The following is an 18,709-nucleotide window of genomic DNA, read 5'->3' on the forward strand; positions in this document are numbered from 1 at the left end:
TGTTTCATGTTTGTGTGTTCTGCTCCTTAATGTTTACAGCAGAGTTAAGGTAGCTGGGCATGCTGCTGAATGTGCTGTGTGTTGTTGCTCCTCTGCTCTGCTGTCGGATCATTGTTGGTCCTTTAAGTTCCAGTTCAGCTTTGATGGAGCAACAATGTTTCTGACTGCAGATTGAAAACTGTTCTACTTATAGCCAGCAGGTCAGTGTTTTAATGCTCCATTATTGCAAAGGGATGTATCTTTGTCTATTTTTTGCATGGAATAAAACTGCTTCTAGCTACGAGCCTCATCATTGGACAGCTGACAATGGAAAGTACAGAATGCAAGAGACATGGTGGTCTACAGTCAGAACCCTTTAGATCTGCAAGGAGAGGCGACGAAGGAAGGTACAACATGCTGCCTCTGCACTGGTGATGCAGATCCACGGGAGGAAAAGTCTACCTCTGGTCTTCCTTTAAGTGACGGTCGGGGCAACACGAGCAGACTGAGGTGGATTCTGATCGGCTTCATTTGTTTAAGAAGAAGCCCTGATTGGTCCTGACGGCTCTCTCATGGTGACTCATTAAGCTGCTGTTCATGAAAGATTACACTGACACGAAGGGCAAGAGGATTGATTCAAACATTTGAGAATGTTTAGATCCTGATCCTTTCAGTCGTCAAACAACAGACCCGTGGTCATCATCATCATCATCACAATGGCTCTCAGTATATTTGGAGAACATAAGGAAAGATCAGTGAGTCAGAAGAAGAAGAAGAAGAAGAAGAAGAAGAAGAAGAAGAAGAAGAAGAAGAAGAAGAAGAAGGAAAGAAAGCCAGAGAGAGAAAGAGGAAAGTGGAGTGGAGGAGGACGCTGTTAGACCTCCAGGAAACACACCAGAGAGAAGGGGAACCTGGGAAATAAGTGGCGGGATGGATGATGGATGATGGGGGGGGGGGGTGGATCAGCACTGCTGTCGCTTCGATCGAAGCTCAGAGTAGAGAAAGAGAAAGAGATGGATGCTGATGACGTGTGTGAGACTGGAGTAGAAACGTAATACAAAGGAAAGGATGGTAACTCACGGGGGAGACTTTGGAGAAACAAATAAGCGTTGTGTTCCATGATGAACTGAACATGTCTCACTTCTCAAGGGGGGTTTCAGCTCGGCAGGTCAGGGATCTGGGTGTGAGTCATTTTAACTCTAATACAGTATTTTGTGGTCTAAAGAGACTCTGATGATGCTGAAGACCGTCAGGACCCTTTAGGACCCTTTAGGACCCTTCAGGACCCTTCAGGACCCTTCAGGACCCTTTAGGACCCTTCTGTCCCGGCCCCACAGTGGTGGAATGAACTCCCCACTGACGTCAGGACAGCAGAGTCCGAACCCTCTTCAAGAAGTACTACCCTGAGCCTTCCACTCAGCACTTACTGTATTGTATTAGCACTTATTAGCATCTATTCTATTCATACTAGTTTGTTTCTGTACTTGCTCTGGTTGATGCTCTTAGATGCTTTAAAGGAGATGCACTTATGACTTCTGGTGACGAGTAGTTCTCTTGAACACCGACGTTGAACACACTGATTGTAAGTCGATAATGTCCGATCAATTCCTTGAAACAAGTGTCTGACTGAATGACTCCAAAGATGAAGAAGAAGAGATGTGTTGGAGGTGCAGAGGAAGGTTGGTGTGACTACACACACCTCGTGTTTGACTACAACATCTGAGGTTAACGCAATAAAAACTACATTTTGCCGAATGTCCGATTGCTCCTTCAGCTTTAGACGTCAATCAAGTTGCACAAATGTATTTCTTCTTTTTTATTAGATTCATTTTGAATATGCAACAAATAATAAGAAAACAAAACAAGAACCAATGACATGAAGAGTAAACGTACACAGCTGAGTAGACAGAAGTGAACACGTGTACAACAAGTACTCTGATACCTTAAATCACATACACACAAATAATCATCTCAATGTAAAAAACAGAAATAAAACAGCACTTTGTCCTTTTCATGAGGACTGGCGCTGTTACGTATTATGTTGGACTAGTTCACAGAGTGCAGACTGAAATAGGATCACGAGTGCATGAGAACATACAAGAAGCCAGAGCCTGGAGTGAGTGCAGCGATGTGAGGAGCAGCATCAGTGTGTGAGAAGAGCCTGAGTGAGAATCACTGTGAATGCTGGCTAATGGCTTCTTGGGCCCGGAGCAGTTTCAGGCGTGTCATTGGACAAGAAGCCCGTGATGTGATTCCATCAGGCGCTCCGTGAGGCTCCGAGTGGGGCTGATGAAGTGATAAACCCTGAAGAGCTCTGACACGGGAGGCAGAGCAACGGGAGATGATGTAACGGACCGAAGTGGAGAACAAGAGGACAGAGCGTGGAGGTTGTGAAAGCTAAATGTGATCCATCTGAGGAGAACAACAGCCGGAGGGCGTCTGTCCTGCAGCCACTCGTCCTCCTCATATCGCTCTCACTCCGCTCGGCTGTTTAACGCAGAGAGAGAGAAAAGCTCTTTACAGCGACGGGGGTCTGAGGGCTGAAGGTGAGGAAACAGCAGGTGGGTATTATAGCTTCACTCGAGTCTTTACTCGAGGGATGTAAACCCACTCATGGCCAGCTTCAGCATCACTGAGGTCTGAGACTCCTTGATTGACCCTTCAGACCCCCTGAAAGCCTCAATAGCAACATTTCGGGGAGGTCTCTGAAATCATCATGCAATTGTCATTAAAATGTCTTTTAAAAGCGAACTCATGCCCAGCAGTGATCCACACACACTTGTCACAGCGTCAGAAGATCAACGCTATCTCCAGATGAGTGACAACTTGTTTTGGCTTATTTCCTGTAACCAGTGTAGCATTAAAGCATGGACGAATGGACAACTAGCTCGCTAACTAACACACAACTCGCTACTTAGCTGGCTAGCCTGATCATTTCACTAAGCTTTAACTGGCAAATGGACTTGTAGTTGTATTCCACTCAATTATGCATGAACTAAGATCATATCTAGAAGATATCTATAAGTTTTACCACAATACCACGTTTTTTTGGGCAAAAAACTGCGTACTATGCTCTTTGTTTTAGTCTCTCATGAGAAAGCGCGCAGCGATCATGGCGGATGAATACATGCCGGAGGGTCGTGATTCGACCTGGCGTCGACTGGCATTCTCGAAATCGTTCAAAAGTTATTTTAGTTAAGCCAACCATCAACCCACAGCTCAGCTGAAAAATAATTGGGTAAAAAATGTACCTTTTGCTGATTTCCGTGACGAAAAGCGGATTTATTCCATGGAAATTTGCAGCAGCTGCATAGTCCTGTCTCCCCTTCGTGTCTGTGATGTAAAGTGGCGGCTCTCCAAGAATGAATGAGAAAATGGCAGAGGATTCAGCCAGCTAGACAAATGAATGTAGAAAGGGGGGTTCGGCCAGCATATCGAGATTTTTAGTCAGTAAACAGCCCCGGATCTTCTCAAACACCCCCGCATGGCTCCCGTTAGACTATCCCGCATCTAACAAGGTGTCACATGATTACATCGGCCAATCACAGGCCTTACCAACCTTACATACACACACAGACACAGGCATTTATTTTTATGAATGACAGATATGACACCTCAAAACTGCTCAAAATGAATCCAAATGATTCCAAACTCCTTTATTAGGATTATTGAACACTCTTATTGATAAGACAAGTGAACATATAGTTAATATTTAGTTATATAGCATATAGAATTAGAATACAGCAGCACAACTGCTGGTTCCAAAAATGATAATTTAGCATGCCTTTGCTTGGTTTATGCTGGCCTGCTTCACTCAATCGAAGTCAGATCAGTTTTAGAGACTGTAAAACCAGTTGTGCTATGACTGTGGCTATGCCATTGACATTTTTAGGCTTTATTTCAAGTAATATTTTAGACACAAGTGCTTTTTTTCAGGCAAACCTGAAAACTTTTCAATTTGAGCTGTGCCATATGTGTATTTGTTATTAACCAGTAACATATACACAATATTTACACATATCAGCACATCTCACAAGTGTTACCTGTATTATACAATCAGAATTATTCAAATAGACCTTGTAGTTGCAGAAGTACACTCTTTAGTATGGGTATGCAATTTTCGAGCAGAGACCTAAAAATAGGGCTAGCGTTCAAGAGGTTAACACTACATGTCATTCACCCATTCACACACATTCATGCACTGATGGCTACTTCTCATAACAACAATCGCCATTTTCTCTTGAACTCATCAAATGACGACGGAAAACAGTTCAATATCCGTTCTACTTCTATTCTATTCCCATGGTTGATCCACTCCTTTGATTGCAACCAGGCGGCAACCTCCGGTTCTTTAAGAGAAGTCAAAGCTTCACGTGTTAAAGCTGCATTCTCTCTAGTGTCCACCAGGGGGCGACTCCTCTGGTTGTATAGAAGTCTATAGAAAATGACTCTACTTCTCTCTTGATTTATTACCTCAGTAAACATTGTAAACATGAGTTTATGTCTCAATCTCTAGTTTCAAGTCTTCTTCAATACAGCATGATGTTCATTTAGTACATTATGGTCCACAAAATAACTGTTGTGTATCTAACTCACAAAGCTAATGTTAGCATGCTAACACTAAGCTATTACAGTAAATTAGGTGATTTTGAAGATGGTGATTTTAAATCTTCCAATTGAAATACATTAGTTTGAAAATCGTGTTGAGCAACACACACAAAAAGAGAGAATTCTCCATCTTCTGATTCTTCTTCCACGAAGAAGAATCAGAAGATCAAGAACGTTTTTGACTATTTCCATGAGTGTTGGTTGAAAACCTCAGCGAGTTTCAGACTGTAGGCGGCTCAGAGAGTCAGAGGCTCGTCTGATGTTGGTGAACTCCTTAAAGAAAGTACTTGACGTCAGTCTTTGTTGAGAAAGAAACATTTCAGCAGCACGAGCTCATCTGTACGGTGTTGATTTTATGATATTCCCTGATGTCCTTGTGTTGCTCCTGTGTGTGTGTGTGTTGCTCCTGTGTGTGTGTGTGTTGCTCCTGTGTGTGTGTGTGTGTGTGTGTGTTGCTCCTGTGTGTGTGTGTGTGTGTGTGTGTTGCTCCTGTGTGTGTGTGTGTGTGTGTGTGTGTGTGTGTGTGTGTGTGTTGCTCCTGTGTGTGGGTGTGTGTGTGTGTGTTGCTCCTGTGTGTGTGTGTGTGTAATGACGACACAACGAGCGGCGCATTAAAGGCGTTGTAATAACCTGCTTAAAGCTTCCTGTTTGATTAGAGCCTCTTTGCAGCCTCCTTCACTACTGAGGGCTTCTCCTTACAGTGCATAACTCGATCAGACCGCCTCCCCCTCCCTGTTCACCTCCGTGCACACACGAGCTCACCTTTCCTCGTCTCTGTTCTTGCACCAGTTTGTATGCATCGATCGGTTTGTATGCATGCTCCTCAGGGACATTAACGCGGTGATATAAGCCTGCCCTCCATCCTGGACTTGTTCACCTCCAGAGTCAGGAAACGGGCAGAAAGACGTCTGCAGCCATCACACCCTGGACACAAGCTGTTCACCTCCTCCCCTCTGGGGGGCGCTACAGGGCTCTGTAGGCCAAGACCACCAGACAGGAACAGCTCCTTCCTGCTGGCCGTCACTCTGATGGACAATAAATAGGTCATACTGCACCACCTCTGTTTGATATATGTATACATACACACTTCTGTGTGGGATATATTTATACTTATATTGTATATAGCTGTTAAATGTCCTTGTTTTTCTTATATTTCTCTTGTTTATTGTATATATTTCATATGTGTGTATGTACGATGAGAGTAATGTGTAACCGGAGTCAAATTCCATGTATGCGCACGTATACATGAACAATAAAGCTGATTCTGATTCTGATAATTATTATTATTATATAGAAGAGAAAGAGAAAAAAATCAGTTCACACATTTCAGAAAAGTCATTTCGAGGCGAATCATCTGTGTGAGAAGACAAACGACAATCAACAGCTTCAAGTAATCAACACAGACACGGGAACGTCTCCGATTTAAAAAGTCAGTTGATGGAAAATTGTGTCTGTTACAGCAGCGTTGTAGCACTTTAGTTTCGATCACTCTCATCCCAACATGTGTCCACGTCAACTCAGAGAAAACAGAAAGATGCTGAACAACACGAGCCAGGGCGTCCTGTGAGCGCTCTCCTCCTCCAGCAACACAGACGAGAAGAGATGCGATCACACAGCACACGTAGCATGCTAGCTACGTACAGCTAGTTTCAGGAGACCTCTGGGAGCCTGAGAAATGAAGCATTTGATGTTGTTCCTGACATGAACAGAACGCTGAGTATCCTTCACTTTCAAAAAATCTAGAACGTAAAAGAAGAATCTCTCAAAATACAGATGGTAGAGTCCATGAATGGTAATTACTGTGTGGCCCTGCAGACATGTCTGCCTGTTAAATCACAACAAATCTCTTGGAAAGTGTTGAACGTTAAAGTTGAAGACTGAGACATTGAGGACGAGTTGAAAGGAGAAGAAGTGGATAAAAAGACAAACAATGAAAAGGTAGAAATGAGGTTTGCAGAGAGCAGAAGGTCTAAAAACAGGAAATAGTACTTCAGACGATGAAGAGCAGAGAGAAACACAAACACCGAGAGAAGAAGTCTGAAGCATGAAGCGTTAAAAGCAGAAGAAAAAAACAATGCTGTTGGAAAGAGAAGCAGAGAGAATCCATCAGCTGGCACTGAGACCGACTGTCCGCTCTTTCTTCATGTACAACTTGATATTAAGCCTCAATACAGACACGAACTCCATCGACCGTAAAGTAATCTCGTTGTGACTCTCGGTGTGAGATCGGAGCTCAGGAGTCGCTGTCGGGGAGAACATTGCTTTAATGTGACTGCTGCAGGTAATAACAGACACACCTGTACTCTACCGCCATCTAGTGGAGAGAAAGACCAAGACCGATGCAGGACAGTCGCATCAACACCTTTCAGCTCATCGTGTAGTTCCTTTCCCTTCTGATCTCCTCTGTGCTGAGAGCAAGTCACCTTTATTCAGTCTGATCTCAACTGTTTGGATCAGAACAAAAGAAAATACATTTTATCACTACACAGAGGATGTATCACTACACAGAGGACGTATCACTACACAGAGGATGTATCACTACACAGAGGATGTATCACTACACAGAGGATGTATCACTACACAGAGGATGTATCACTACACAGAGGATGTATCACTACACAGAGGATGTATCACTACACAGAGGATGTATCACTACACAGAGGGTGTATCACTACACAGAGGATGTATCACTACACAGAGGATGTATCACTACACAGAGGATGTATCACTACACAGAGGGTGGATGTATCACTACACAGAGGGTGTATCACTACACAGAGGATGTATCACTACACAGAGGACGTATCACTACACAGAGGATGGACATATCACTACACAGAGGATGTATCACTACACAGAGGATGTATCACTACACAGAGGGTGTATCACTACACAGAGGATGTATCACTACACAGAGGATGTATCACTACACAGAGGATGTATCACTACACAGAGGGTGGATGTATCACTACACAGAGGGTGTATCACTACACAGAGGATGTATCACTACACAGAGGACGTATCACTACACAGAGGATGGACATATCACTACACAGAGGATGTATCACTACACAGAGGATGTATCACTACACAGAGGATGGACATATCACTACACAGAGGATGTATCACTACACAGAGGACGTATCACTACACAGAGGATGGACATATCACTACACAGAGGATGTATCACTACACAGAGGATGTATCACTACACAGAGGATGTATCACTACACAGAGGGTGTATCACTACACAGAGGACGTATCACTACACAGAGGATGTATCACTACACAGAGGATGTATCACTACACAGAGGATGTATCACTACACAGAGGGTGTATCACTACACAGAGGGTGTATCACTACACAGAGGATGTATCACTACACAGAGGATGTATCACTCCACAGAGGATGTATCACTACACAGAGGGTGTATCACTACACAGAGGATGTATCACTACACAGAGGATGTATCACTACACAGAGGGTGGATGTATCACTACACAGAGGGTGGACGTATCACTACACAGAGGATGTATCACTACACAGAGGGTGGATGTATCACTACACAGAGGATGTATCACTACACAGAGGATGTATCACTACACAGAGGATGTATCACTACACAGAGGGTGGATGTATCACTACACAGAGGGTGGATGTATCACTACACAGAGGGTGGACGTATCACTACACAGAGGATGTATCACTACACAGAGGGTGGATGTATCACTACACAGAGGGTGGACGTATCACTACACAGAGGATGTATCACTACACAGAGGATGTATCACTACACAGAGGGTGGATGTATCACTACACAGAGGATGTATCACTACACAGAGGGTGGATGTATCACTACACAGAGGGTGGACGTATCACTACACAGAGGATGTATCACTACACAGAGGATGTATCACTACACAGAGGGTGGACGTATCACTACACAGAGGATGTATCACTACACAGAGGATGTATCACTACACAGAGGGTGGATGTATCACTACACAGAGGGTGGATGTATCACTACACAGAGGGTGGATGTATCACTACACAGAGGGTGGACGTATCACTACACAAAGGATGTATCACTACACAGAGGACGTATCACTACACAGAGGATGTATCACTACACAGAGGATGTATCACTACACAGAGGGTGGATGTATCACTACACAGAGGGTGGACGTATCACTACACAGAGGGTGGATGTATCACTACACAGAGGGTGGACGTATCACTACACAGAGGATGTATCACTACACAGAGGATGTATCACTACACAGAGGACGTATCACTACACAGAGGATGTATCACTACACAGAGGACGTATCACTACACAGAGGATGTATCACTACACAGAGGGTGGACGTATCACTACACAGAGGGTGGACGTATCACTACACAGAGGATGTATCACTACACAGAGGGTGGACGTATCACTACACAGAGGGTGGATGTATCACTACACAGAGGGTGGATGTATCACTACACAGAGGGTGGACGTATCACTACACAGAGGGTGGACGTATCACTACACAGAGGGTGGACGTATCACTACACAGAGGGTGGACGTATCACTACACAGAGGGTGGACGTATCACTACACAGAGGGTGGACGTATCACTACACAGAGGGTGGACGTATCACTACACAGAGGGTGGACGTATCACTACACAGAGGGTGGACGTATCACTACACAGAGGGTGGACGTATCACTACACAGAGGGTGGACGTATTTGATATGTGTCGTGCTCACAGGGGGTGAAGCTGTACTAGCGACTGAGGATAATGCAGCAGGTGTGAAGGAGGTCAGAGTCTGAACACCGGGGCGAAGTGCTTTATTGCATTTTCAGCCTCTTGAACTCCACCAGTTGTTCAATCACAGAGAACTTTATTTGAGTTTGAAAGGTGGCCAATAACAGTTTCCAGTTTGCTCTTTTGTACACAGAGCACTTTCATTTGTCATGTTTTTTGGTACATTGAATTTAAAAGTAGCCAAAAACAAACAAATGCTTTTCTTTCTCTGTTTTATTTATTTTTTTAAATACATTTCCGATACAGCAGCTCTGCTTGGTATCAAAACAAAAGAAGTCAGTTTAAAGAAAGACATTGAATCGTCCCGAGCTCGACACACTGATACAGGTGCAGGCTAGGAAATAACATCCTTGTGCTATGATATTTCATTATCATAAATAACATTTGACAATTTAAAGGAAAATTGTGTTTTTGTACAACTCAGATGAGATGAACCGACATGCTTGCTGCTGTTAGCTTAGCTTTGTTAGCATTTTGTTGAAGTGTTCCAGAGTCTTTGTCCCATTTCAATGTAACGCATTAGATTACATGAGTCAGGAAGAAACCGTAGAGTTTAACACAGCGGTTCAAGCAACACTGAAAACAAAAATCCAAAAAGTAGCTTTTGGAAATGTTCAACTTCCCCCAAGATACGTCTGTGGTTACTGGGTCAGTCCACCTTAAGTGACTTTGTGGCTAACCCGTCATTCCCTAAAGGAGTTCACTACTTCTACAGCACATTTTAGTTTGAAAGACATATTCAAAAAGACATTATTCCTGGATGCTTAGAGACGGCTAGCTTGCAAAACACTCGCGGAAACCCTGAACTTTTAACACAAAAAGGTGTTTTTTTGTACAACTTCAGAAAACATTGTTGTTCATAAAACAGAATTTTCCTTTGAATATATGAACCCTGTGAAGAAACATACAACGAGGGCATTGCTGGTAAAAACCAAGACCCTGCTAACAAAAGGTAACCTAGCATCACACACATGTTAAAAACACAAAATGCTCTCATGTGTAACTAAACTAAAGCTAGAGAGCAGTGCATATCAAGCCAGATACATTAAGATGCATATCAATCAACAGATAGAAAGTCTGATGCTCATCAAGCATCTACAGCAGTATTTTCCTGTGGCCTGTACAGACTTATCAATTAAGTTACTAAAAGAACGAGGGCCAAACCGATAAGGAGGCATGGAGGGAGAACAGCGCGTCGTCAGCGTACGGCTTCATGTTACGGCTCCGGACAGAACATTAAGCCGACAACACGCAAAACATTCAAAAGGAAATCTTGCATTGCCATGCCGTATCTTCAAAACTATACACAACAAAACAAAGATAGAAACACATTTACATTATTGCTTGACATTCAGTTATGGCTAAAGTTCATGACAGATGTTTTTATTGGGCTTTAAAACCTGCAGACTGATGTTGTGGTGAGGCGGAGCCGGTGGAAAAAACATAAAAGTAATGATGGAGAGAAATGAGTCCAAACTCTGGAAATGTATTTCAGATAACAAAATGTGCACACACACACACACACACACACACACACACACACACACACACACACACACACACAGGTAGGCAGTAGACTGACTTTAGTGCAACACAGTAATACTATTTCACTACTTCCCTCTGTACTAGACTCTGCATAGTTTCTGTTTTTGTGGAGAAGCAGCGTCTATATTGCTCTTCAAACTGTTATTTTTACAATATTGCTTTCATGAAGCTGGTTGAATCCTAAATGAATGAATCAGTCAAATGTAAACATGGTCGAACCAAAGAGTTACAATTATTCAAGCAGTTCGTCAAATGTCTTAGTTTGGCACCGAGAACAGTTTGTGTAGTTTGTTTGATAAAAACTACAATGCCCAGCGGTTTAATGTCTGTCGGGTTCATTCTCAGGAACATTTCAATCTGAACCTGTGAAGTTAGTAATGTATCTTTCTGTTGTTGTTCCTTACTGCTATCTTGTCTCTTGTGTTCATATTGTAATTGATTTTATTGTTTCTGTTTTTACCATGTAAAGTGCCTTTGAGTACCTTTTAAAGTGCTACACAAATACAATGTATGATTATTGTTATCAAATTTGGCACAAAACCTCGACTTGAACGAATAAGAATTTGGTGTCAAAGGTCAGGTTCACAAGTATAACATTTTCCCACAAATGTCTGATGAATTCAAATGGTTACAAACTGGAACTTGACTGGTTGAGTCTGCTGTTAAAGACATGAATCTTGGGCCGGTACATATCGATAGACTTTGCACACGACTGGTTTGCAATAAGACAAAGCTGAACACCAGATGCACAATTTAACATTTCTTAACATCGTCTCCTCGTAGCAGCATGTTCAACCCTCAAAACTGTTTCTGCTTTCTCAGCCAACAGAATGAACCGGTTCACTTGTTGCTGTTAAAGATCAACGTGGATTACACAGCCTGATGTTGCTCTGATGTTGCTCTGATGTTGGTCTGATGTTGCTCTGATGTTGGTCTGATGTTGCTCTGATGTTGCTCTGATGTTGCTCTGATGTTGCTCTGATGTTGGTCTGATGTTACTCTGATGTTGGTCTGATGTTGCTCTGATGTTACTCTGATGTTACTCTGATGTTACTCTGATGTTGCTCTGATGTTGCTCTGATGTTGCTCTGATGTTGCTCTGATGTTGCTCTGATGTTGGTCTGATGTTACTCTGATGTTGGTCTGATGTTGCTCTGATGTTACTCTGATGTTACTCTGATGTTACTCTGATGTTGGTCTGATGTTGCTCTGATGTTGGTCTGATGTTACTCTGATGTTACTCTGATGTTGGTCTGATGTTACTCTGATGTTGGTCTGATGTTACTCTGATGTTGGTCTGATGTTGGTCTGATGTTACTCTGATGTTAATCTGATGTTAATCTGATGTTGGTCTGATGTTACTCTGATGTTGGTCTGATGTTGATCTGATGTTACTCTGTTGGTCTGAAGTTGGTCTGATGTTGGTCTGATGTTTGTCTGATGTTAATCTGATGTTGGTCTGATGTTACTCTGATGTTGGTCTGATGTTACTCTGATGTTGGTCTGATGTTGGTCTGATGTTTGTCTGATGTTTGTCTGATGTTACTCTGATGTTGGTCTGATGTTGGTCTGATGTTACTCTGTTGGTCTGATGTTGGTCTGATGTTGGTCTGATGTTAATCTGATGTTGGTCTGATGTTACTCTGATGTTGGTCTGATGTTGGTCTGATGTTGGTCTGATGTTTGTCTGATGTTTGTCTGATGTTACTCTGATGTTGGTCTGATGTTGGTCTGATGTTACTCTGATGTTGGTCTGATGTTGGTCTGATGTTGGTCTGATGTTACTCTATTGGTCTGATGTTGGTCTGATGTTGGTCTGATGTTTGTCTGATGTTAATCTGATGTTAATCTGATGTTGGTCTGATGTTACTCTGATGTTGGTCTGATGTTGGTCTGATGTTGGTCTGATGTTTGTCTGATGTTACTCTGATGTTGGTCTGATGTTGGTCTGATGTTACTCTGATGTTGGTCTGATGTTGGTCTGATGTTACTCTGATGTTGGTCTGATGTTGGTCTGATGTTGGTCTGATGTTTGTCTGATGTTTGTCTGATGTTACTCTGATGTTGGTCTGATGTTGGTCTGATGTTACTCTGTTGGTCTGATGTTGGTCTGATGTTGGTCTGATGTTTGTCTGATGTTACTCTGATGTTGGTCTGATGTTGGTCTGATGTTACTCTGTTGGTCTGATGTTGGTCTGATGTTGGTCTGATGTTGGGCTGATGTTACTCTGATGTTGGTCTGATGTTGGTCTGATGTTGGTCTGATGTTTGTCTGATGTTTGTCTGATGTTACTCTGATGTTGGTCTGATGTTGGTCTGATGTTACTCTGTTGGTCTGATGTTGGTCTGATGTTGGTCTGATGTTTGTCTGATGTTACTCTGATGTTGGTCTGATGTTGGTCTGATGTTACTCTGTTGGTCTGATGTTGGTCTGATGTTGGTCTGATGTTGGTCTGATGTTACTCTGATGTTGGTCTGATGTTGGTCTGATGTTACTCTGATGTTACTCTGATGTTGGTCTGATGTTACTCTGTTGGTCTGATGTTGGTCTGATGTTGGTCTGATGTTACTCTGATGTTGGTCTGATGTTGGTCTGATGTTACTCTGATGTTAATCTGATGTTAATCTGATGTTACTCTGATGTTACTCTGATGTTGGTCTGATGTTGGTCTGATGTTTGTCTGATGTTACTCTGATGTTGGTCTGATGTTGGTCTGATGTTGGTCTGATGTTACTCTGATGTTGGTCTGATGTTGGTCTGATGTTACTCTGATGTTGGTCTGATGTTGGTCTGATGTTACTCTGATGTTGGTCTGATGTTACTCTGATGTTGGTCTGATGTTGGTCTGATGTTGGTCTGATGTTGGTCTGATGTTGGTCTGATGTTACTCTGATGTTAATCTGATGTCGGTCTGATGTTGGTCTGATGTTACTCTGATGTTAATCTGATGTTGGCCTGATGTTGGTCTGATGTTGGCCTGATGTTACTCTGATGAGCTATATTAGCTATATTAGCTGAAGAGCAGCAGCTTGTGTTCTTCTATAAGAATGTATTTTCTGTGTGTGATGATCGGATGACGGTCCAGAGACAAACAGAAGCAGGTTTGAATACTGAAGGTGTCTTTACAGTCAGAGGCGAATCCAGATCCAAGATCCAGGGACACGAGATGTGGGTTGATGCAGATGAAGGGAGACCTTCCGATTCCTCACTGCATCCAAACCCAGAGGAGGAGGAGGAGGAGGAGGAGGAGGAGGAGGAGGAGGAGGAGGAGGAGGAGGAGGACAAACTGAGGAGTCCCGTGTTTTTGCGGACTCTGAGGAGTGCAGATTCCCGTTCTCAGTGGCCGCTTTAAACTGGACCTGGTCCGTCCGGTTCTGGCAGCCCAGCTGCACGGAGCTCCGGGTCGGCCCCGAACAGCTCCTTATAGAGAGGAGGGAAGTGTGTCCTCACCGTGTCGGGGTACACCGCTCTGAACGCTGACAGCTTCTCTGTGTGTCGACTGCACAGTGAACGCAACGCTGACACCTTACACCTGAGCTGAGGGGGGAGGAGAGAGGAGACAAGGAGGGGAGGGGAGGTGTGGAGAGGACAGAGGACACGAGGAGAGAGAAGACATGGCAAGGAGGGGAGGAGAGGTGTGGAGAGGACAGGGGACACGAGGAGAGAGAAGACAAGGCAAGGAGGGGAGGAGAGGTGTGGAGAGGACAGGGGAGGAGACCAGTGGGGGAGACGAGGGGAGGAGATGAAGAGACGAGGGGAAGAGAGGACAGGGAAGGAGACCAGGGGAGGAGATGAGGAGGGGAGGAGACCAGGAGATGAGGGGAGAGGACAGGGGAGGAGATGAGGAGACGAGGAGAGAGAAGACAAGGAAGGGAGGGGAGGAGAGGTGTGGAGAGGACAGAGGAGACGAGGAGAGAGAAGGCAAGGAAAGGAGAGGAGAGGTGTGGAGAGAACAGAGGAGGAGACGAGGGGAGAGGAAAGAGGACAAGAAAGGGGGAAGAAGAGGAGAAGAGTTATTACACATCGGTGAGGAAGAGAGAATCACGTGAGATGAACTGGTCTCATTCAGGGTTCAGGTCTCCTTTAGACCAAAGTTAAGATCAGGACCAGGTGATCAGTCCTCACAAGTATAGAAATGAGGTTGATGTGTGTATAACTGATGAATATTGTGCTGTTGTTTCTGTATCAAACTGTTTGCTTTAAATATGAACGTGTGTATTTCCAGATGTTGTAGTTCACCGTCTCACCACATGTGGGCGCCATGAGGCCATTCTTAACCTGCACTGAACAGTTTGAACCTGTAGAGCAGGTTCAAACTGTTCAAAGCTGTCCATCATTATTCATTATTGATATGATTGATGTGCAGCCAATAAATCATCATACAAGAGAAGGAAACATTACAGTGAGAGAATAAAGACAGCGCACCTGAACGTCACAGTGTCGACACCATCTAAGTTATTGTGTATGAGACAATATGTTCGTACTGTTTCGTGAGTGAATCTGAAGCTCATCGCCACCGCGTCTGCTGCCCGTCCTCTGTGGACGAAGAGGACGGGACAATGGACGGAAGAGCTCTTCACACTTCTTGACAACTCGCATACAGATGAACAACAACGCTCTTCATCAATGTTTGATTCATATTCAACATCACTGACGAGTGACATCAATACGACACTCTCCTCTTTGAGGAAGTCTGCTGTCGAACGTTCATAAACACACGCTGCAAGCCGAGTCCATAGACAAGGAACTACGGCCGTCACCATCTTGTTTCTTTATCAACCAGTGAACAGGAAGTGACCGTATCTGGACAGAGGAGGAGACGTAGAGACGCCGTATACTCTGGTGTCGACCTGTCAATCACTGTAGCCCCGCCCTAAAGCATCCCCTGCTTTATGGTCTGTGTGACTCTAAATGGACCATAATGTACTAAATGAACATCATGCTGTATTGAAGAAGACTTGAAACTAGAGATTGAGACATAAACTCATGTTTACAATGTTTACTGAGGTAATAAATCAAGAGAGAAGTAGAGTCATTTTCTATAGACTTCTATACAACCAGAGGAGTCGCCCCCTGGTGGACACTAGAGAGAATACAGCTTTAACACGTGACGCTCTGACTTCACTTTATAGAAGCGGAGGTTGACTCTCTGCCTTGTTACGGTTGCTAACGTAGGATTGGACAGAGGCCGTTCTAGGGAGGGGCTTAGCAAAGACTTTTTGTCTGCTCATCACTTCTTCAGAATCTGTTTGAGGTTCTGGTTCTGTGTGTGTGTGTGTGTGTGTGTGTGTGTGTGTGTGTGTGTGTGTGTGTGTGTGTGTGTGTGTGTGTGTGTGTGTGTGTGGTTACCTTGTTTAGCGCTCCGTCTTCTCTCTGGTTCTTCTGCAGGACGTGTTGCAGAGCCAGCTGAGTCTTCTGCTGCAGCTTCTCCACCTGCAGCTTCTCCTGCAGCCACGACCGGTCTGTAGAGAAACAACGAATAATTCAGCCGCTGAACTCGAGTATTTAAAGCTGCAGAATGAGTCGTGACGATAAAAGCTTTGAAGAGAAGAGAGACTCGCCTGCAGAGAGAAGAATGAACGCTGAGAAGAGAGCGAGCTCGTCCTCCGACAGATGCAGAGAACACATTCCTTTAGCGAAGTCAAACACCGACGTGATCAAGTCATCACAACCTGCAACACACACGGTGACAATGATGACGTCATCATCCAGTGACGTCTGATGGAGTGTGACATTTTGGACCACAATGCAATCTGCTCTAAACAAATGTAGTAAGTTAGTTAGCTGTTGAGCTATATGTATATTTGTGTATATATATATATATATATATATATATATATATATATATATATATATATATATATACATATATATACAAATATACATATACATATATATATATATATATATATATATATATATATATATATATACATACATACATACATACATACATACATACATACATACATACATACATACATACATACATACATACATATATATATATATATATATATATATATATATGTATATGTATATTTGTATATATATATATATATATATATATATATATTTATATATATATATATATATATATATATATGTATATGTATATTTGTATATATATATATATATATATATATATATTTATATATATATATATATATATTTATACATATATACACATAAGATGTCTTTCCACCATGTGACCCACAGGGGGCTCCTCAACACACGAAGCCCATCGTGTGAAGCAGGAGGAGGAGATGTTCCGTTTATTGTGACGGGACGTGAGGAGCAAGAAGAAGAACTCACCCAGAGCTCTGAAGACGTCTGGACCCGCAAACCTCCCGTCGAAGTAGACCGTGTTGTTCTGAGAGTCGAAGAGCCGACACATCCGGACCAAGACCACCTCCAGAGAGCCTGGTGGCGAAACGTGGAGATGATTCATGTGAAATATGATTCATGTGAAATGTGATTCATGTGAAATATGATTCATGTGAAATATGATTCATGTGAAAAATGATTCATGTGAAATATGATTCATGTGAAATATGATTTATGTGAAATGTGATTCATGTGAAATATGATTCATGTGAAAAATGATTCATGTGAAATATGATTCATGTGAAATATGATTCATGTGAAATGTGATTCATGTGAAATGTGATTCATGTGAAATATGATTCATGTGAAAAATGATTCATGTGAAATATGATTCATGTGAAATATGATTCATGTGAAATGTGATTCATGTGAAATATGATTCATGTGAAAAATGATTCATGTGAAATATGATTCATGTGAAATATGATTCATGTGAAATGTGATTCATGTGAAATGTGATTCATGTGAAATATGATTCAGGTGAAATATGATTCATGTGAAAAATGATTCATGTGAAATATGATTCATGTGAAATATGATTCATGTGAAATATGATTCATGTGAAAAATGATTCATGTGAAATGTGATTAATGTGAAATATGATAATGTGAAATTTGATTCATGTGAAATCCAATGATTTGATTCATCAGTTACTAACTGTCAAACACAATGATTGCTGAAGATATGATTCAGTGGCCTTCGATCGATGTGAGATGATATTAAATGTCCATTTCATGATTAGTTACATTGATATCAACTCACAAAAATAAAAATAAATACAATTTGACAATATTTTTACTGAGTTCTAACAGACATTGAATAATAAATCTGTTCATTTTAATAAAAATAATCATAAAAATAGACGTCCTGTCACTCCGTTCTTAAGAGAAGTAGAGTAATTTTCTATAGACTTCTATACAACCAGAGGAGTCGCCCCCTGGTGGTCACTCGAGAGAATGCAGCTTTAACACATGGAGCGGTTGTCTCCTGGGTTTAATGGAGCTCTATGAGACACCTGGCTTTGATACACACAATACTTGGTGGAAACATTCTCTGTTGGTTTTGAACATGAGGTTTTGCTGACGATAAGAACAAGAAAGCAGCCGACTCGGCGTTCTCTCTCACCGGCCTTCAGCAGCACGATCTGGTCGTTTTGACAGAGATCCATGAAGCCGTCGATGCGTTTGGCGAACTCCACCACGTACTGAATGGCCTCGGTGATCTTTACGGCACACAGCTGCCACATCACCTCCCGCGGCTGCAGAGCGGGAAGAGATAAAGAAAAAACTGTTGTTTTCAACACTAAAAACACAAAAGGTATACGCACAGGTGCACCGGGGTTCTAGTACAATAGAGGCGAAGACATGAACTCA

General features: G+C 42.6%; 1 protein-coding gene across 1 annotated transcript in view; it reads right to left on the reverse strand.

Annotated features, from left to right (window-relative positions):
- LOC306794099 (nuclear receptor ROR-alpha A-like) overlaps nt 1-18,709 on the reverse strand; it is a gene marked incomplete at both ends in the record, with an annotated part of 71,412 nt that overhangs the window by 38,295 nt on the left and 14,408 nt on the right. The window contains 5 exons of the mRNA XM_079292004.1: nt 14,304-14,486; nt 16,299-16,411; nt 16,511-16,621; nt 17,265-17,372; nt 18,462-18,594. Of these exons, the coding sequence (XP_079148130.1) occupies nt 14,304-14,486; nt 16,299-16,411; nt 16,511-16,621; nt 17,265-17,372; nt 18,462-18,594 (648 nt within the window). The remainder of the gene's footprint in view (nt 1-14,303; nt 14,487-16,298; nt 16,412-16,510; nt 16,622-17,264; nt 17,373-18,461; nt 18,595-18,709) is intronic.

The sequence above is a fragment of the Melanostigma gelatinosum genome (assembly GCF_949748355.1).
Source record: "Melanostigma gelatinosum genome assembly, chromosome: 2".
Classification (NCBI taxonomy): Eukaryota; Metazoa; Chordata; class Actinopteri; order Perciformes; family Zoarcidae; genus Melanostigma; species Melanostigma gelatinosum.